Source organism: Dromaius novaehollandiae, chromosome W, assembly GCF_036370855.1.
Source record: "Dromaius novaehollandiae isolate bDroNov1 chromosome W, bDroNov1.hap1, whole genome shotgun sequence".
In the NCBI taxonomy this organism is placed as follows: domain Eukaryota; kingdom Metazoa; phylum Chordata; class Aves; order Casuariiformes; family Dromaiidae; genus Dromaius; species Dromaius novaehollandiae.
Window position 1 is genome coordinate 51,310,234 of NC_088130.1, and position 21,583 is coordinate 51,331,816.

The 21,583-nt window shown below is 37.0% G+C and overlaps 1 protein-coding gene across 1 annotated transcript in view; it reads right to left on the reverse strand.

The window, feature by feature from the left end:
* The window catches only part of LOC112995755 (exosome RNA helicase MTR4), a 48,581-nt gene that overhangs the window by 1,964 nt on the left and 25,034 nt on the right, over window positions 1–21,583 (reverse strand). The window contains exons 16-25 of the mRNA XM_026120937.2: window positions 16,883–17,033; window positions 15,001–15,173; window positions 14,629–14,697; window positions 10,349–10,477; window positions 8,747–8,857; window positions 8,221–8,409; window positions 6,315–6,478; window positions 4,798–4,903; window positions 3,458–3,514; window positions 2,887–3,049 (exon numbers count right to left, since the gene is read on the reverse strand). Of these exons, the coding sequence (XP_025976722.1) occupies window positions 2,887–3,049; window positions 3,458–3,514; window positions 4,798–4,903; window positions 6,315–6,478; window positions 8,221–8,409; window positions 8,747–8,857; window positions 10,349–10,477; window positions 14,629–14,697; window positions 15,001–15,173; window positions 16,883–17,033 (1,312 nt within the window). The remainder of the gene's footprint in view (window positions 1–2,886; window positions 3,050–3,457; window positions 3,515–4,797; window positions 4,904–6,314; window positions 6,479–8,220; window positions 8,410–8,746; window positions 8,858–10,348; window positions 10,478–14,628; window positions 14,698–15,000; window positions 15,174–16,882; window positions 17,034–21,583) is intronic.

The window sequence follows — 21,583 nt, forward strand, 5'->3', positions numbered from 1 at the left end:
TCAAATTAGTTAATGTGAAATAACTCTCCAAATACTAAAATACACATCAACTGTTTTAAAAAAATAGGCTCAGTTCCTGCTCTGGACACAGCACAGTATCTGCAGAAATACTGGCTATACAAAGACCATTCTACAGAGCCGATGTGACTGTGTTAGGATGTTCCTGTCCCATGAGAAAAGACTTCTAAAAAATAATATTCGTATGGTTCCACTATGTTATGTCACGTTCTACGGTAAGAATAATTTGTATGAGGAAAACTGTCTGTAAAAACGATTGCAAAGGCAGGAGGTGAAAAACCATGTGGAGTTTATTGGACACAAAACACAAATCCAAAACGCGTGAACCGGGGCAGCTCCCCTGAGCACAGCCACGCTGCGTTCTGGCAGGCCCTGACTCCGTTGGTGAAGCTCCTGCTAGTCTCCATTTAAAAGGTCAACCCTGACACTCACTCATTCCAGTGGAAACAGCTACGCTGTTTACAGACAGCATAACTGGGGTTGTTGCAGACAAACTTTGTTGCACATGAAAAAATTGAAGGTTTGGGAATAATTTACTATTAGCTGTACTTTCTTCCACAAAGCAACATAGTCATCATTCAGGAATTGATTAATAGGGTACTTAGTTCCGTTTTGCCATTCTGCCCTACTGCTTTAAAAAGCTGTTCTAATTTCACAAATTTCAACACAAATTTCAATTTAATGACAACTCACTTTCACTAGCCAACCAACACTGCTCCTATTTGCAGCAAGGATGCTTTCTTTTGGAGCAAATATGCACTCAGCCTTATGCTACAACATGAAAAGGAAACCCTGCACTTACTTGCACAAATACAAGCTTTTGCACTTTACTGCAACGTAAAGGGGTTTCAGACACTTCACTATCAACACTGATAATACAACAGAGCTCCGTCTATTTTTAAGGCTTCCTCCTCACTAGCAATGGTAGAGGCACACCATCAGACTTGGGATGTCTGTCTAAAAAGTTGTGCTAGTGCCCGTTAGCCTGGAAAGCAGAACAAAACTGAACAACAGTCTCTCAGCCATGACGAGCACAGTTTTTCAGAAAGCACTTTTAATCGGTTGGGGGGGGGGGGTCATGAAAAGCTAGTTTCAAAAAAATGTCCGGTAGCTTCCATTGTATCCTCTAAAGGTTGGACAGCTTTCTGCCTACTTAATTACATTTGTGCACAACAATTAAGTTTGGACTTCTTATAAAAGCAGCAAGTCCTTACTGGTAATTCTGCACTGCCCACAAGGCAAAATCTACCTCCTTTTAGGGCTTTCATAATCCACCACATGGTAACAAACACATCATAAATTTACACAGGAAGCATTAATACCTTAAATGAAAGTTTGTACTGAATGTCCATATAAGGACACAATATGTAGGGTTTTTTTAAATTCTGTTTTCGGAATCTGTTTTGAAATCTTTAGGGCTATGTCAAACTGACATGGAATTTTGTAACACTACACTGCATTTAAGGTAAGGGTAACTGGCACTGGAAGTCTGCAGTGCTTTCCTTCCTTTTGGACAATGTACAGAAAATCAGCCTGTTGCAAAGTGAAAGGAATAATCATGCATCAACCCCTGCCACAAAAGCTGAATTTCTCAAATAGGCTCGTAAGATTTAATTTTGAGGGAGCTAGCACTGTTCAAAGCAATAGAAGGCATGCCAAAAAGTCTAGGACAAAGCTGATTGACTAGTCTTAACCAAAATATGGTAAATGGAAAATGTTACTGTCTTTGTGTATTCCAAACAATCAAGAGATGACAGAAAAACAAAAGCCAGCTACTGCTTCCCATTTTGTTTTTCCTCTACTTAGGATGCCTTGCAGTAGATAAAATTTCTTCTAACAGCGTAAGTCACAGACATTCATTTCACTAGGAGGAATCTGCTCAATGCAAAATCAAAGACTCCTAGAATTCCCAGTGGTCACAGGAAAGCTGGTTTAGAAAGTGCCTGGGTCTATGCACTGGATTTTCAAAATGCATGAATTCCCTTGTTTAAGGGCTCCCATCTGCAACTGTGCAAACATGGAGGAAGCATCTGAGAAAGGCAAAACAAGGGTGACAATAATAACTTCAGAAACGGTTTTCAAACATCAGTCTTCACACCAGACTTGTAAAACTAGTGCACCCATCTTACCATCCTAGTAAAAGAGCAAATTAGGTTTTTCATTCTAACCTGACTTTCAGGTGAATGTTTTTTTCTTTTTAGGAAGTAAAAGCTCTAAGTGGTACTACTTTTTAAAATAAAGAAAAGTCTTAAGTATCAATCCTCAAGAGGCAGTTTGTAGTATTCCACCTTTATGAATCAAATTAATCCAAGTGCCAGGTTACAGGTAGACTTTTCAAATACATGTACTGCACTGTTATACTGACCTGTCCAAAACAGAGATTTGGTTACCACCTCTCACTTCTGTCATCATTAAGACAGCATGAGGAACTTTCAATATATCAAGTAAATAAAACACTTAACTGTAATGAAAACAAAGTGCAAGAGCTGAACTTTTTTTTATATGTGAAGCATTTTGAACAGGGTAGTTATGCTCTAACTAGCGAAGACGAGCATTACCACCTATTGCAATACTTAGGATTTCTGAGTTCTATAGAAAGTTTTAAAAATTAGATGTAATCCTTTTAAAAAGTTTTCTGTAGATTCTAAATCATCAACAGTGCAACTACAAATTAAGATATATGAAATTAGTATACAAAGCTTTTCCCAATTCATTTCAGCCACAGAAGAAATGGATACTTGAATACATCTGAGTTAAGAAATTATGATCTATTGTAAGGCTATGCAGAACTCAAATACGACATTTTCATATATCGTATGCAACCATCATCTCACACCTCCTAAAAAATACTTGATTAAAGTAACATACCTTCAAAGACATCAGTCATTTTGCAAATGTGAGCAAAGTTAGCTCCATTTGCCCATGTATATACAACATCCATTAGGTTGGGTCTGAAAGAATTTAAGTAATTTTCTTCATCAACTTCCAGTTTTGCTTCAGCTGAGACCTTGGCGATTCTTTTAGCACATTCCTTTAAAATAAAATATTTTAAATTTATAATAAGCTTAAACAGATTAAATATTTAATCATCAGAAAAGGTACTACATACCAGATCAGCTTTCCTTTTCTGTGTGAAATTCTCCAAAAACAGAAAGTAAGCCACAGCTTACATTATTATTTAAGCCTGCCTGCACTAACAATTTAGTGTAGTAAGCAGGCTTATTATACAAAGTCCTTTAAAGGATGTTCTAAATTAGCATAACGGTTTATTGCAAACAAAATAACCCACTTTTAAAAATTGCAAAACCATGTGCAGTCGGTGCCAGCCAAATTTACTAATAACTGAAAATCAAGTCTTCATCCTGCACTCATTATACGCATGCTTTATTGCTGTTAGCATTAACAGTGAGTTTGGTAAGATTTCTATTGGACGGATTACCTGCATTTGACGAAGTGGTCCTGCCAACTGTTCTGTCAATTTGGGCATTTCACTGGACTGAAATAGAAAATATTAAATTATCTCATCTGGACTCCCATATATTTGCTCTAAACCAGATTAGATGCAAAAAGAAAAGTTATAACGTGCTAGTGCCATCCTAAACAATTCAAATGACTTCTCAAACCTGGTATCAAACACCCTAAGATTTATTGGGTTCCCTGAAAACAAGAACACTCATTTCTCAAACCAAAACAACAGCAAAGGACAAATCTTTTTATACAGTATCGCAACAGTAAGAAACCAAACAAAAAAGCATCTGCTTTCTGAACACTACCAAAATTCACTCTATTTACCTGCTTTGGGAGTTTTGAACTTCCAAAATTAGAAGGAAATCTCTCATCTGCTGCTTTAGCTGTGTTACAAGTTTTTTTTTTTAAGAATGTAAAAAGCAGGGCTTTTAATAGAATAACTTAAATCTCAATGGTTATAAAAGAAAGACTGACGATTCAAGCACAGCAACATTTTTGTGTCCTACCTGTGTAGACTAAGTACTACTGTTGAGTGAACCACAGTATTTTATTCTCATATTTAATTTTCTGTTGCTTAGGAACAATGGCATACATACGCATCCCCTCCACTAGCCAAGGACAATATATTAGCATCTACTACTTTCCATCTTTAGAATCAACTTGAGTGATACATCCTGCTAGCCATCTGCAATGATATCTTATTATATATTTTTTGTTTTCTTGATGTTACTACTTTCATATAGCTTGCAAGGGGGAAAAAAATGCATCAGAAGTAAATGCCCATATTTTTGCTTTTCATAATATATGGTCTTTTTAACAGCTCTTTTGATATCAGTTCTACGTGATCTTGCCATTTCCATCAACAGGCATGAATAACATAACATGAACATGTCTCAGAATTAAAAATACCCTCACCACAGTGTAAGGAGCAGATATTGTTAAGCTTCTGCTTTGAAATCATTCTACCTTTTGAATTCCCAGGATGTTTGTGCGCAGATGTGTGTGTACATACCTACATACTAGCACACGGGTGCTGAGAATCTTTGTTAATATTGTTTCATTGCATAAGAAGGAAACAGCTAGAGATGCATCACAAGTGCTGCAATTTTACTCCACTTTCAGCATGTTAGTCATGAGGGAATACACTGTAGCACTAAGGTTGCAATACTTTTGATTAGTTCAAAGGGAGGTAATGCCAGAAACACCTTCGAGAAGGATAAAAATAGGATGGCTTGTACTGCTATGACCAATTTCTGGAAATGAATTAAAAGCACCAAGTGCTAGAATTCAAAAATTCAAGCCATAACTCACATTCTCTTGAAAAACAAAACAGCTTAGTAGTGCGGTTGCCTGTTCTGCAGATAAGTCATTGAAGAGACCATTAAACATCATTTCTGTCAGGAGTAGTTCATCAGCACTGAAATAGAGAAGAAAGCTTAGAGAAAATACTCATTAAAATCTTAAATGTTTTCTAATGAACTATTATTAATCTATTTTGTGAAGCAACTGCATATATGCAAGAAATAACAGCTTCTTAATTTTACTTACTGGTACACCAAACACTAATGTTTTGAGGGGGATGCCAAGGAAGAAGAAAATAAGGGAGTTAAAATAAAAACTCTTTAAGCCTTAGTGAACTGCAAAGAATCTGTCTGGATAATTCATAAGAGTTATTATTAACAGTTTGCTTTAGTCAGTTTTTAACATATACAGCATCAAGAGATTGAAAACCAGAGAGAGTTAGGCAGCTTATAAAAAGGACTCAAATTTGTGCTGTAGCTGCTGAAAAAAGAGATTCATCTGGATATTTCCAAGATACTGAGAAGAGAAACAAAGTTGCTTTAATTTAATTAAAAAACAGAGACTGAATCATGAGTTATAAAAGGAAATGCACAATCCTGATATAAAATCCAAGCATATTATTTGGATAATGTCAAATTATTAATAAAATTACATTTTTATTTTTGGAGTTTTTCAGAAAAATGCACAGGATGGGAAAAAAACTGTATACTTTTTACAAAGATGACTGTAATTCATCAACTAACAATTCTGGAAGGTCAGGAATTTAATAAATTTATGATTCAGCTTCCATTTCCTATTAAATTCTGCAGGAAGAAAAGGTTATTAGATAATCCTGAAGAGAAAGAACAAATACAGATAAATTTTTTCAGAGCATCTATAAGGCAAGTACTACAGTAGTCATTGCAATGACTTTTAAAAATACATGTTTCTCCTGAAGTCTGAGTTACATTCTGAAGTACTGAAGTCTGATGCATGAGTTTCCATGGAATCTTTAGGATACGTTTTAATATATATATACCTGGTAAATGTATTACAGTAAAATGCATCACCTCCATAGGTTTGTTCCAACAGCTGTGTGGAATCAGTTAAGCTGTATTGTAAACCCCTCAGTGATTTGGTAAGTGTTGATAACCACTGTTACACCCATGTTTGTGAGTGAGCCTGTTCTGAAAGAATACTGGGAAGCAGAACCATAGAAACAGACTATCCTCAGTGAATGAAAACACATACTATTGCCCAAGCTGTTGGCTGCTAAAAATAGCCATTGTTTTGGCATTTTAACATCCACGTTTTATTGTTAGTTTTAACTGCTATTGTGTTTTGTCCTTAGGATACTCTCTTTACCGCTTTAATCAGTATATTCCCTTTCTGACACAGATCATGTAGTCTCAGAAGAACCCTTCTTCTACTGGTCTGAGAACGCTAAAATGACATGGTTATGTTAAAATGACATGACAGGTTAATTGCAATGAGGACAGCAACATGTGTACGCATGACAATAGTCACTCTGCACAGGAACCAATTACCTGCTGATTTCACAAGCAACCCGCCCTTTCATCTCAATAACATCCGAAGATGTGGCAAACCCCAATCTTCGCAAAACACGCTTACGGCATTTGAGTTCATCCATTTGTAAGACAGTTCTGGCTTTTTTCAGTTCTCGCTTCGCTGCTTTAATATCCATAGCAATCTGTGGGAGCCAAAAGGAGAGAAATTAAATATTGCTGGCTTAACAGATGCGACCGTGCCTACTATTTTAAAGACACTGTCTAACGCATAAAGGCCTCAGACTGACTTGTTTAAATTTGTTAAGCAGAACTTTCTGTTTTTTTTTTTTTTTTTTCTTTTTTCTCAAAGTAACAGCTCCATTCACCCCCAGGGAACTTTGGCAAGTCTGGGAAGTTATGCTATTTAGCCAGGAAAAAAAAATCATGCAGGAAATCCTTGGCTGAGAACTGAGCACTCATTTTCCAAGACCCATACTATGCCTCAGCTACCCAACTATCCAATCAAATATAAACTGAATGTATTATTTCCTGCCATCAGAGCTTCTCCAGTCTCTTATAGTTTATCACAGTCACTATCAACATCCTGACACATAATTGGTGGCTTAATCCTAATGCTTTATTTTTCCTATTTAGGCTAAGAATTTCAGTCCATGTGGTAATATGATATTCGTTGACATAGTTTAACTAATTTATTGGATTTTTATACTAAGCTTTAACATGTAGTACCACGCCTCCTCTGTATCAGCTTTTCTCTGTGCTTAGGCCACTACATTTTTCTGATAAGCCCCTTACCACTCCGCTGTTTCAGCAAAGATAAGCTTAACAGAACATGGTGGCATGTAGCTTCTGTGGGGTCATATCAAACACAAAAATCCAAACAGGCACTATTTCAGATACTTTTACAATATCTTTACAGCTATTTTTATAACGTTTCTACACTATAAACCCCTCAACTTTCCATTAGTCAAGGTAGTAACAGTGAAGGGTGGCCTTAGAGAAGGAAAACCCACATAATTCAGGCATATTGCAGAACGTGGCCACAGAGTCCCAAAGTGGCTCAAAGAAAAGACAATCCAGGTCCAACATGGCCAGAGCAAAGCAAGATTTAACTCGCTCAGTTGGACTCAAGCTGATTCCTACACAGCTACTCAATTATTCCTACACTTGAGCACATCAAGTTATGATGTTGAAGGAAGCACAAAGTAGGCAGAACCAGTTCATGTCCAATCTGCATACAGACGAGCAGAACGAAGAATGGCGGGTTGCACAGTCCAGACACCCTTGCAGAAGCTTGCTTGGTCCGGCACGTCTTACTACACGCAACTTGGTGCTGCCCATGCCAGAATTCTGCGAGAAGACTGTCAGAGAAACTTTTTTTCTGGGCAACACAGAAACACGGCAGCTGTTTGTGCAGAACCGGTTTCTGCCTTGCAGGGTACAATTCTGTACAAAATAAACACACTGTTTCCAGGCTGGGAGGCAGCTCAGGAAGCAGCCGTGCTGTAATGTGTATGGTACTCTCCCCAGGCTAATAAGCCCCATCAATGCAGCTTAACTCCACACAGGCATATTAAAAATGATCAGTTTCAAATACTGAGCATTTTATCCACACTATATTGTGCCACGGTTATTCAGTGACTAAGGACTCTAGCAGCACTGGAGTAATCTTCTGATCCCTAGTGGTTTTTTCGGCAGAGCCACCTCACCAGGTTTACCTCCCCCTTTACCACATCCCTCAGCCAACTGAGCGCACACCGCTGAGACAGCCAGCGTGTTAGTGAGATTCCACACATTGCTGCTTGTAAAGAAGAGTAAAATTGGGCTTTGCACGTAAAAAGAAAAGCAAGTAAGAAGGGAACTATTACCAGTTCTCTCTTCAGCTAAATATAGATACTGGGTTTTGGTTTGGTTTGGTTTTTTTTACCTGTGCTTTTCTTTCACAAAGTTTGTATACAGTTTCCAAATTGGGATCATTGTGGAGAGGATGTGAATACATCCTATGCTCAAATGCCTCTACTTTTTGGATGACTTTTTTCAGTCCTTGATCTTTGATGCCCATGTCATCAATAGGGTCTAGTAATGGTACTCCATCAGGAAATCGCTTCTGTACTTCCTAAAAGAAGAGCAAAAAGAAAGAAATATATTTTGTAACATTAATAAAAGCAAAATAAAATACACTTTCACAAATCAGCTGGCACAAATATAGGGACACACAAAGCAGTAGTGTAAGCCTGGTATGTGAGATTTCAGCAGTTTTAAAATATCAATTTAAAGTGACTGATTGCTTACAAGGAAAAACATTTAACATGTATCAATGGTTTCCAATCCCTTTTAAGAATCCTGATGATGTGACACACACTTTAGACACATTTATTTAGAACTAGTGGTCTTGTGTTCAAGTGTATCGCACTGATTAGAGCAGACAGTTTTTAAGTCTTAGTGAAACTTACTTGTATAGATTTTAACACACTTTGCCTGTTGTCAATAGGTCTCAAGTCTTTTGGTATATAAAGTCGGACACTGCTGATAGCTGAGAGGAGATGCACCAAAACAGGAACAACCTATCAAAGAGAGCGCAGTAACTGATAAATCTGTATTTATTATTACTGTTTCATTGTAAAGATTATTTTTTATTTCAATTCATATAACTGCTAGCAGTAAACGAGTTGTGATGTTGAGTTTTAAAATAACAACACGAAGAAGAATGAGGGGGAGAGTTTTGCATTCTCTCAGATTTCCTTTACATCTGGTTTTATTACAAAGAAAAATGAAAATCGAATAAACAAGAACACAGTAATGGATAAAAGAATATCAGGAAGCAGGAAGATGTGGGTAATGAGATAAAGCTTTAATACAAAAGAATAATCAGTTCAACCAAATGGCAAAATTCTATATCTGGAGAGAGTCTAAGTGGAAAAAAAACACTTCAGTTTTTCTATTGTTTGTAATCCAATGTAGTAAGAGGTAGGTGTATCTAGTGAACACGTACCTTCACTGAAGATTTATAACAACTGAGCCTGTACTGAAATGTATTCCTTAATTGTATTTCATTGAAATACATTGAATAAAGCACTGAATTGTCCTTCATGAATATGGAGGGAGACTCTATGTGCGTATTTAGCTTTTAAAGGATGATGATTTCTAATCACTTTTGCCTGTTTCTTTCTTGCCTGTTTCCTATTGGAATACCTCTTACAATCCAAAACAGATAAATTATTGTTAGACACATAACTAGGAATGTTAACAATAGAGAACATCAAATGAGCAAACACATATTCATTAACATCAAAAGAACTGAGAAACCATGAAGAATAAGTACTGAATCTTGAGCTTCAAACAGTATTTGTAGGAAACCATCTGTACAAATTGAATATTTGCTATTTCAGATGTAAAAATTATAATGGTTTGTCTTGATTGAACTCTTCAAGTAATGCAAGTATTTTAACTAAGAATTTCAATTTCCTTTTAGAATGAGCAGACTGGCAAAACTGAAGGGGTCTGAATAGGGGGAAAAAAAAAGAAATCAGAAAAGATGGAGGTTCCCAGAGAACAGAAGGCATCCATAGGAAAGTCAGTACCTGCCAAACAGCACTGGGAAAATTTAGTACTCAAGGATTATCAATCTTCTAACTAAATTCTCATATTTAATAGAAAAGGTGCACATTACCCAAAAGTTCCTGCATAAGTATCCTACAGAAAACAGCTTGTAGTCATTTGTTTATCTGCAGATCTATATGTAGGTCATTTCTATAACTACATTCACATAGCCACTATTGTCTTTCATCCGCTGGTTTGAAGTATTTCACAAGACAGTAAGCAAGTTTCGAAGCACTTCTGATGCGGTAGCGAATACATAAAAAAATATTTTGTTCTCAGCTGAAATATGGTTTCTCTAAGGTGAAACCTGCAACTGCTCAAGAGTTAGGTGTATAGCTTCTTTCTCATATTTAATACATCAATCCCTTCTTTTACCATAGTTTGCAAATGCTTTGGAAATAGACTCTTTTAGAACATATGTAAGAAATTATTGAGGATAAACATTTATAACAAACCTGCATCTCTCCTTTCTCATCAGGTCTGGCTGGCTTTGCAGCCTCAGTAGCAGAATTTTTCAAACTCTCTTTGCTGCAGTGCAGTAGCACTTCAACCACATACAGCGGGTCTAGTTCACCAGAATTAGGCTGTTGAGGGCACAGAGAAACAGGTCCATACCAGTTATTTTAAAATATGAGTGAAAATGGAAAGAAAAGCATGACTTTATTTGATATTAAAGGTATAAAATGAACTACTACTCTTAACAGTGTGCCAGCTCAGTGCTTCAGTATATTTTTAAATCCACTGAATCATAGGAGCATCGATTGAAAGATTCCTCATGCAGAAAATAACACACACTAAAAAACTACTCATTTCTTCACACCCTGCAATGTAATTTAAAGTCTAACTGCTGTTTAAGATGCCTCTGCCTTTTTTTCTACATGGAGCTCTTCCCGAGCAAGCAAACATCATTTGTAACCTTAATGCAAAATATTTATCTGATGCTAGCAACACTGAACTTTGCTACGTTTTTTTCACCAAAATTTTGGGAGGTCTGTTGCATTTGCAGATTTACAAGTCTGTATTCCCCCCCAGTAACGATCACAGAAAAATCTTTCAAGTATAACAGCTTTTATCTGCAGCAAGCACGGAGTGACGTCTTGCAGGCCAAGTCTTTATACACGCCAGACTGCACACTTAATATCTATCTTCTATTTAAAACATACAAACATGCAGCTATGGTGGTTAAAGGTTTCAGTAAACAAAGCCACAACCTTTCTGCTAGGTTGCTTTAAAAAACAAACAAAACTGATATAAGCTATTGGACTGGATCAAAGTGCACTAATGTTGTTCACATATACTCTACTGTAAGCAAATATTTTTATGACTTCTAATAGAGCTAAATTACAGGCCTAAAACAGAAGTCAGACAGCTAAACAAAAAAACCAGGCTTATCCTGTTCTACAGGCTAAATAATTTCTTCAAGAAATGTAATTACTTGCTGGGGAAAGAAACTTCCTCTGACTTCTGTCCAACATTTACAGAAAGGACTCACAGAAGCCATGTACAGGACACATAATCCACTGTTGTTATCTGAATTAATATCTGAAAATAACATACCTACATAACAAAACAGTACCCAGCCAAAGCTCTGGAAAGCAGAATGCTTACTTGAAAGAAGAAGAAACTAAACTAATAACTGCAAGTACATGATAAAGAAAATAGTAAAACTGGAGATGTCTAGGAAATTATGAAGGAAAAAAAAAGATTTCTATTGATATAAGAAACTATTATATGCCTACGTATAGAGGAGGATCGTAAATGTCACTAGCATCTACTATTAATATTACTCTGTATAACCTTAAGTAAACCAACGGCCTTTAGAAAATACTGACCAGGCATTACTTAATCTAGAATTGTTTTTTGAATGTATACTGTTCTCTTCAATGGGTTTCCTTTTCCGTAACTACTGTTTTTAGGTACTAAAAACTTGAACAGGAAGAGCCAGGTTTTTCTATGTAGCAGTAAAAGGAGCCTAGAACACACTGAAAACTTGTTAGTAGTCACAGAACTCTGCAATCTCAAGTCTGAACGATGCTTCGATTCACACTGCACCAATACATATGCTTGAAGGATAAAATTCTGCCCCCTTTGCATAACACTGCATGATTAGGGAGGCGTATTCCAAGGATTTTAGCATTTGCCCTGAAACATCTGTTACTTCATATGCCTGGAAACAAAACAAGATTAGACAGCTGATCATCTCTGCAAAATCAAGAAATGTGGCTCAGATTAGAAATTCAGATTCCCAGATAAATAACATATGGCTTTCTGAAAACTCAATGACCATGACGTAGCACTCTAAAAATGATGTCTATGTGGTAAACATCATAAACATTGCAAGTAAACACTAACATATGAACACATAAATATGTAAGTACATAAATGCATATGTTTATTTTATAAACATTATGAATATAACTGTCTAAAATAAGGAGGGCCAAATTGCAGCATCTCCAATTTTAACATCAATAATTGTTAAAAATTTGAAATTCATTCAATTGGACGTCCGAAATCAGGCATCAGATGAATGTGAACTATAACTAGCACAACGGTAATACTAGTGCATTGTAGGCACAATGTAGTGGAAATATAATTTCCTACTCAAAAGCACTTTTCAATTTTTATGGATTCCAATGCAGAGCTGGTTTGCTGCCTACTATACTGTACAACATACGGCAAGCAACACTGCTTGAAACAAATCCTTCTACATACCGTAATCCAGAATAAAGTATCATTTGCATTTGCAATTTTGTGGAACACTGCATTTTGAAATTATGCTGAAAAAACATTCAGGGTCATTAACAGCAAACATAAACAACAGGGACTCATACTCTCACTTTCAAATTGCAGTGACCAACAGTGGAATGTTAAACATACTGTGACCCTAAATGTCAATCTTAATTACATGTATTCCTAACTAGAAAAAGGACTACATTAGAGATTATGATACAGGGAAGAAAAATTTAATAATAAAGACTGAATTCAGCACCATTTGTGAAAACAAATCCAAACAAACAGTCACAGCCTAGTTCTTAAAATGCAAGTGGATCAAGGTTTAATAGTGATACCTAATACTCACTAGATATATTACTACACTAAACGCTAATGTGGAAATGCATCTACATCCCAGGATGAAGATGCACAAATAGGTACATTAAAATAAGAAAATAACAGCTGCTTTTAGAGGTCATTTGTTTTGTCTCCGCTCATAGAAACTAGGTTTTACCATACTGATCTTAAAAGTTGCATAGTTTTAAGTCTATTCCATAATTTTCAGCACCTATTGTCATTCTTTCCACAGAACTCGGAAGGAAAAATTCAAGCCAGCTGCTAGAATGACTTAACTAAAAAAAAAAAAAGTACTGCTGGAGCCAGAGTTGTCTCCTTCAGAACCGACCATAATTTCAAAGCAAACATTCAAATCTAAAGGCTTTATACAACACTGAGATGGGCCAAATAGGAAAGGTAAAAATACATACGGCTAAAATCTGATACAGATAGAAGAAATGCCTCCAGTGACACCGAAGTTGGCAATTTTGCATAAAACGGGGAGGCGAGAGGGAAATCTGTTTTAGTGCTCAAGTGGTTCTATAAAAATAATAATAATAATAATAAAAAAAACAGTCCAGAATCAAAAGTTTAAGCAATAGTCGTAACAGGCTATTCCAGCATAGTCTTCCAGCTTAAAAAGAAAGAAGCAACTTTCAAAAGGAGGACTGAAAAACCAAACCAAACCTCTTTTAATATGTTCTGTATGCACACATTTCTCTCATTCCTCTTTAATGAACATACATTAGGGAAGCACCGAAAGGTGCCGCAATGTACAGGCACTACCAGAACTTGACAAAGACACAACTTCCCATTTAGACCTAATAATTAACCCCAGTGCTCTATTGCCAAAATTACAGCGAAAAGGCTACCACAGAAAAATATACTTTAAACTTAGTTTTTAATTCAAGCAGTAGAGTAGCCTGTCAAGACTTTTCTGAAAGGGAGACTAAAATGTGATCTCTGGAGTTACACAGAGACCAACTATAAGAATGGATTTTATGAAGGAAAACCAAACCTGACTTCCACTGTTTCACAAACGTATCACGGGGCACTGCACTCAGTATTTGCTTCCACCTTTCCCTGAAACCATTTTATTCTTTTGTTTTCTTTGTATTTTACCTTTCCAACCCTCAACTCCACAGCAACATTTCACAGGACAAGTAATCCCATGTCTCAGGTACTAGCCTAGGACTCGAGATAAAATTCCCTACTCTAACACAACCTTCTCCATAGCGCTGAAAGATGTCAGTCTCCCTTTGCTCCCAACCCTCACTTACAGCTTCTACAGATCTCTGAGATTAGATAACAGCATCTTTCCCATGAATGGCTTAGGATAGCACTGCTGGGGTATCTCAGAAACAAACTAAATATCTGTAGCTTGAAATATTTGCAGTGTGGACCTTTGAACTAATTATCTGAGACCTGAGCAAACATCTGCTCCAACACCATGCCAGCATTTAAACAGTGAACACAGGATTTAGGGTTGGTCCCAACTTCCGTAACTTTCTTCTTCACCCTTTCACTTCACGGAGGCCTGGGCCTGAGCTTTTAGTAACTTTGGGGTGAAATTTTTGGGTGAATTTTTTTGCCTTTGAAAAACACAAATGAAAATAGGAGTTTAACCTTCTTTTCAGAAAAGACAGTAAGGTACATATTTTGCTAAAGGAGACAATGTGTATTTTACCTTAACGTTTGATTTCTTAGAGAAATTAACAACCACTCCCCATCCAAAGTCATCATCTTCATTTTTTACCTGAAAATATTAAAAGATGTTATAAATTAATCCATGTATAATTATATCCTAGCAAGCATATTTTTGTAGTTCTGTTATTTAAAACAGCAGTCACGGATTACTATTCACCATTAAAATAAAATTTATTTCTCTTTCATTGTTGAATGTTTAACAAGGAAACATAAAGTCAAAATCATTGCTTAGTGGGGATGCATGCAATTTTTCAAGAAAGTAAACTGGCAAAGACCTACAAACTCTAAAAATTTCATGGGTAGGTAGAGACCACAAAAGAAAAAAGAAAAAAAAGAAAAGAAATTTAATTACCTTTACCAGTCTTCCTGGCTGTAGAAAGGGCAAGCAATATTTTGGTTTGTGAACATATTCTTCAATTTCTTTACCCAGTTTTGCAAGCTGCTGTCGGATTTTGTAGTATATGACCACATTTTCTTCATTTGGGATTGCTATTTTGTTGTACTGTTCTTCCAATTTATTCACCTCTACGATAAAAAGTAATAAACCAGTAAAATCTCACGGAAATGAATAGCTCTGCACATTTAGAAATCAACATTTCACTTTCAAAGTTTACATAACTAGTATTTTGGCACCATTTTCAAGATACATTGTCTATTTACAATAATCCATTCTTGAGAAAGCTGGAGATCTATAAATGTGTCCATTACATTTTATTTATAATAGAAATTAAATATTTTTAAAAACTAAAATATCAATTTATAAAGCTTGAGAAAAATAGAGGAGTCTGGACCTCCATTTTCCAGGAATTACTGATTTAGGTTTCCACATATGTCCCATAAAGACTTACGATGATTTGCAAGAAGGGATTTGCTGCCAGCCAGCACTCTTCTAACGCCTGTCTATGTAAATAAGGTTCTGCAAAGACTTCTTCTAACAACATCCCTCAAGAGAATCAATGATCTCAACCTGTTTAAGGCTCTGATTTCATTAGTTTAAAATTCATTTCCCTCCTCTTTTTCACACCTTATTTAGGCAAACCAATTCTTATTATAAGCACTATGTTACTCGCCTTGAAACTGGCAATACCACTAGCAAAAATAAACAGAAGGCAGATGATAAAGGTCTGTCTTCCTCCCTACCACCCCACCTTCTTGCATGCTATCTGAATGCATACGCACGGCACAAAAAATCCACTTCAGTAGGGCTTGAGAAACAGCTCAGGGAAGTATCTCCCGTTTTCAGCAGCCAACTTTTTAAAGAAAAAGACTAGCAATTCATGTCCATGACATAATTTGCACCTTGATCTGGACAATCATTTCTTTGCTCCGGATGTTTAGCTGCAACTGAAGCGATTACAGAAGTCTAATGCCCAGTATGGTGCCTAAGCTAGAAATACCCAAGAAATATGAAGACAGTTCTCCACCTCCATTTCTTCTTAAACACCAATGCTGGAATGCCAGAATAAAGACTTAGGCATGCTAACTGGAGCAGGTGGTTTCTCAGGAAATGCATTCTGTATCTTAAATACTACCCCTGCAGATCAACAGAAACTCTGCAAAGCAAAATAAAAAAAAACCTGCATGCGTGTTAACCCTCCACACACACACATACACAACTGCTATCCAGTTAACAGCCGAACAGATGAGCTGCTCATTCCCCATGGCAAAGGAAGCGGATACCTCTTGTGCTCTCTGCGTTTAGTTCTGGACGCTGTTTCACTGTCAAACCCTGGCTGACATCTTTGGAAACTGACCTGCGCTCCGGAAAACACACTGTTTAAAGATACCCTGGAAGCAGTGTGCCTTAGTTCTTTTTAGCTATTGTAATGAGATATTAAAATTGTATTTCTCCTAGCTAAGTTCTGCATATCAAAAAGGAGTAAGAATTTTCTTCCCTGCACATCTTACAAGTCCCAAGAATCTTTTCATTATTTTTCCCTCTTCCTGTCCTACACTTCAGCAATGTGACAACCGTTCCTGTCTGACCCAGAAGGAGAAAGCTCCCTTCAAAGACTGACAGTGCTGATCAACACAGGTCCCAGGAACAAGAGGAAGTTACTCTTCCTGAAGTTACAACAAAGTAACAAGTGGCACAGTGACAACTGGTGATAGAAAGGAGACGACGAGAATTGCACAGGTATACTATCATTGTAAGCATACTGAAGTGTAATTACCCAATCTCACATCTTTCATACTGAATCTCATAAATGAGTATAACATGCAGTAATACTTACTTTCTACAACTCCTGGAATAGCTCTGTAATGTTGGAACTGATAAAAGGATTTTTCTAACATGTATTCAGGGTTAATTTCCTCTACTCGAAGCAGGTTCAGTACCATGTTGTATGTCAGGTGAAATGCACTGTTCAAGGGATCGGCTGAACCCTAAAAAAGATTCAAGAAAAACATCCAATGCAAAATATTAATTACAGCATATAAGAACATATCAAATAAATTATGATCCAGTGTTTCCTATAAGGAATTGCTTTGATGGCTAGTGTAACTTGTCCTGAATTTAGACTACTTCTCTCGTCAAATCCGAAGCAATTTTATTATGCTCAACTTGTAAAAGTACCTATATGTCTGTGTGTCTCATCTTACCTACACTTATATTACAGCATTATAAATTAGACTAAATACAATTTTATTTAGTTTAGATGAAAAGCTTATGCATTTCTTAAAAATGCAAGGAGCAATCCACTACTTTAACTCTCTTAAAAATTGGCTATAATGCAGCATAACGGAAGCGTGAACGGTTTTTCATAAAACAAAGTTGGATCTCACAAATCTTTCAGAGTTCTCAGAAGGTGTTAGCAAGCACATGGAAAAAGATAATCAAACCTACTCGATTCCTTAAAAGCTTATGACAAGACACTCCTCATCCCCAAAGTGAAATAATTAAACTTTCAAGGGATTAAAATAAATAAATAAATAAAAGATACTCTTATGAATTACTAGCCAGAAGAACAGTACAACTTGGGATTTTTTCAAAACCACGAATTTTCCAGTGGGGACTCAGAAAGCTTATTTATAAGAAATCTAGAAGAGGCACAGATAGAAAAACAAAGCCTGCTAAAGATACTAACTACTAGATCACTGAGCACACTAGCCGTCCAGAGTTCAATACTGAGGAATAAAATGGCAAATGAAATATAAACCAAAAGCATACAGCAAGAAGATGCAATAGTTTAAAATTCACTTAAAATCAATTAAAAGAGTGACCGATACTTGAATTAAAAAAGCTGTACTAAACAAGTGCTGTCATTTCAAAAAGGCGTATAAGTAAATTCAGTTATGACTGAACATTTGAAATGAATAACAGAATTTAAATTGATAAAAACAAAATGAAGATGTTTCAAGACATATTTTCCTAAAATATTCTGATTTATACTCTTGGTAAACTCACTTAAGTGCATTATTTCAGCCCATATCAAAACTTAAGAAAAACCCTAAGACTAAAATGGCAGAACTCCGCAAGGAGTAAAGTATATGCTTCTAAGTAATCAGCAATAAACTATTTCTCAATAGTTTTCATGCAGTTACATGGCTATCGGAAGTGCAACACAGTCTAACACAGCCGTTTTTAGAAGCCCAGAGAGGGCTGACACTGGAAAACATGCTCTTCTATACTCTTTTGGGCTCAAGATTTGCCTTACCTAAAACCAATTTTATTTTATCTTCTCTAAACACATTCCTTTGCCTTTTGACATAGAATAAGGTATGTAGCAGAGATATTCCCTCATTACACTTAATAAAAAATGCATAGGCAAAATGCATAGGCAAAAAAAATCAAGCAACTTAACTGATGATTAGATTATGTATGCAAATGCTGAAATTGAGATCAAGTGCTCTGCTAGATCAAGCTAGGTCTAATGGATTTAAAATGACATTTCCACAAGACAGACATTTTCCAGTTTACATGTACAGTCAGGAATTCTGAAGTTATATCCATTGATGCATGTATATCAGATTTACTCAGAGACAGTTTGAATCTAAGACTCCTTTACATATAAGAGAGTCACGTGTATTGTAATCCCATTTGCTTTATGTAAGCTACAAAGCCTTACAAGATTACCTTACAAGCCTTACAATCATAATCACCACGTAATTGCTTCAGCTCAGAAAACAACAGCTATTACAAAGAAGCCTTCAGCGTATGCTTGTACTAAGAAAGTAACAACAGGAATATATGTAAAACAAGTTTAAGACAAATCACATAACCTAATATTTTGCCTTCCATGGCTACAGAGTCATTTAATCAGACTAGCTTATATTCGTGAGGAGATCATAAATACACATGTGGCTTTTCACCTCTAAGAGACACACCACAGAACAAGAATACTTCTTCAATTAGATCATGAAATGCCTATTTAAAACAACACTTGTAGTTCTGAAATTACCACAAATGGGCTCCTACTAACAGAAACGTGTCAATAAGCACGACATTAACAGTGAAGCAGAAGGGTTGAAAGAAAAGCTCAAGTTTCTACAGGTTTCTCGATTCTGACATATCAAATGGGAAGGTCAGAGACGTTCTGTTGCTGATGCTAACCAATGTATAATGCTTTTTTCTTAGATCTGATAAAAGGATTACGTGCCTAAGCTCTTGTGTCTTCTAAATATATCTGTTGTTCCAGGAAAGGGAAATTACCACTCCCTGCGAAGCTTGCTTCCCCGTAACACAGAATGCCATTTAAAGAATGGCATTTACTGAAGATGACAGAGATGTTATGCCAGTATCAGTTAACAGCGGGTCGGATTCTTTCCTACACCAACATTCATTGCTCTAGCCCAGGCATAAATTTAAGCAGCTGAAATGCACCCACTGGCTAGCTACAGCCACCGACACATGTTCGGACCAGCAGAGACCTGGCAGAATGGGGCTCTGCTCACGCCGAGCCCCCCTTCCCACTCCTGCCTTCCTTCCCTACACTTTGTCAGAAAATGCAAGCATGCTGTGTGAATTCATGGCTTATGTATGATGGGGAATCTTTTTACTGGGGCAAACACAATCAGAATAAAATATTTTCAAAACTTCTTTTGCAGGTAAGAAACAAAGCAGCCAAAACCACTGCACCGTATTAACTACCATTTGTGCAGATTTGCTTTAAAGGCTTTCCCAAATTAGCACAGTTCAGCTAGGAAGAGGGAGTAATTCAAAAACAAATGAAAAAAAGAGCTATTTCAAAGATTATATAAAGCAGACTTATTTGAAAGGCAGCATTTAAGCCAACTGCTGATGTGGCAATTCTCATTTTAAACACATGATCAGCCTTTTGCAATTTGAAAATAAAATCATATTATGAAGACAAAGCAGTTGAAACAATTCACGATTTTTGCCAAAACAGGATTTTTTCCCCCCTCATCTCACAAACAATTTTTCTCCGAGTTTCAGAAATCCTCATTTTTCTCAGTGTTGTTCTGAAGGCAATACTATGTCCAAAATAGTTACGAGAAGCTTTTTTTTCTGAAAACTGAAACTGTTCTTTCTCCAAACCAAACACAACTGCAGCAGCCTTATCATATTACACCTTTAGCACAGCCAGTGAGCTCTGCAGGGTGTATCACTCTCTACTGATCACCCATGGGCAACCAACAGACCTGCACTTAGTGGGCAGCACCTGCCTGGATTCCCTCTTTTTGACCTAGTAACGACATACAGAGTATCCATCTGCATTAGGAAACCATATAGCAAAATACAGTTGTTCTATACTAAATGCACACAAAACATGACTAGAGTTATCACCCCTTCCTGGCAAATAATAAAGGCGGGCATGACTACTGGAGGACCAACATAAACAGGATGTAAAGACACTCCTCAGATTGTGGAGAAAAAAGAAGAATAACAGGAGGGGAGGAGAGACGAGATATGCTGCTGACAGGAAAACGGAAGAGGTGGCCCCTTGCTTCCTCTCCTACACAGTGTAAGGCATTCAAGCCTCCTGGATTTTGTTTGCTGCTAAGGTAGTAAAGGACAAACCAGTTTAAATGACATTTTCTTCATGAAGGCTCACTCCTCCTGCAATCCCTTGCTCTGCTCAAGCCCTGATCACCAACTCCCAGACTGATTACTTCCCTTTTCTACTTAAATATATTGTGAAGCAAGTGCACAACACATCTAGCTCACCCTCTGCCACAGAGATCCTCCTGCCACAATTACATGCACTTCATCTTCCATAAACGAGGGTACGCAATCACCGGCCTCGAGCTCTCTCGGGGGGCCGACTGCGGGGACGCCTGCTCCTCCTTCCCAGAGGAAAAGCTCCAGATAGGGAAAGGAAGCACCACCAACCACGCACGCAGGTCAGGCAAAGGTGTAGCTGCTCAGTGCTGCAATGCAGCTCCAGGGAAAGAATGCCCTCCACTGGCAACGACAAGTCACTCCCAGTCCATGCTGTGCCCGTGACCTCACTGCTGCTGGAGAACTACCATCCAAGTACTCCGTCCTGCTTTCTGCAAGTAATCCTCCTTCTTGACCCTTCGAAGAGAGCAGTCCTCTCCCAGATCTTCAACAGATAGTAGCAACAGATTTATTTCTGAGTATTTTCAGAAAAAAAAGAATGATTTTGCAAGTATTCTCATCTCAATACATTTTAAGCCAATCTGCCAGAAGCATGCTTCCCAGTCTTCTGAGGGGGCTAGAACAGAATGATACAAGCTGACAATGCTAAAAACCCAGAACACGAGCATAAACAATTCACTACGCAAATAATTAAGTCGAGAGTTATCTGAAAATTATAACAGCTCTCCACTGTGCCGTTTAACTGCCCGAGATTCAGAATGGAGCCTCTTCTTACACAGTTCAATCATCAAACAGGGCACTGAGCACTTACCAGTTCATTTTACAGTTTCTTGCCCGCATAAATTATAAAGATTAAAAGATTGGGGAGGAGGAAGATTAGTGTCTAGAATTGATATTAATAAGTTTCACTGGA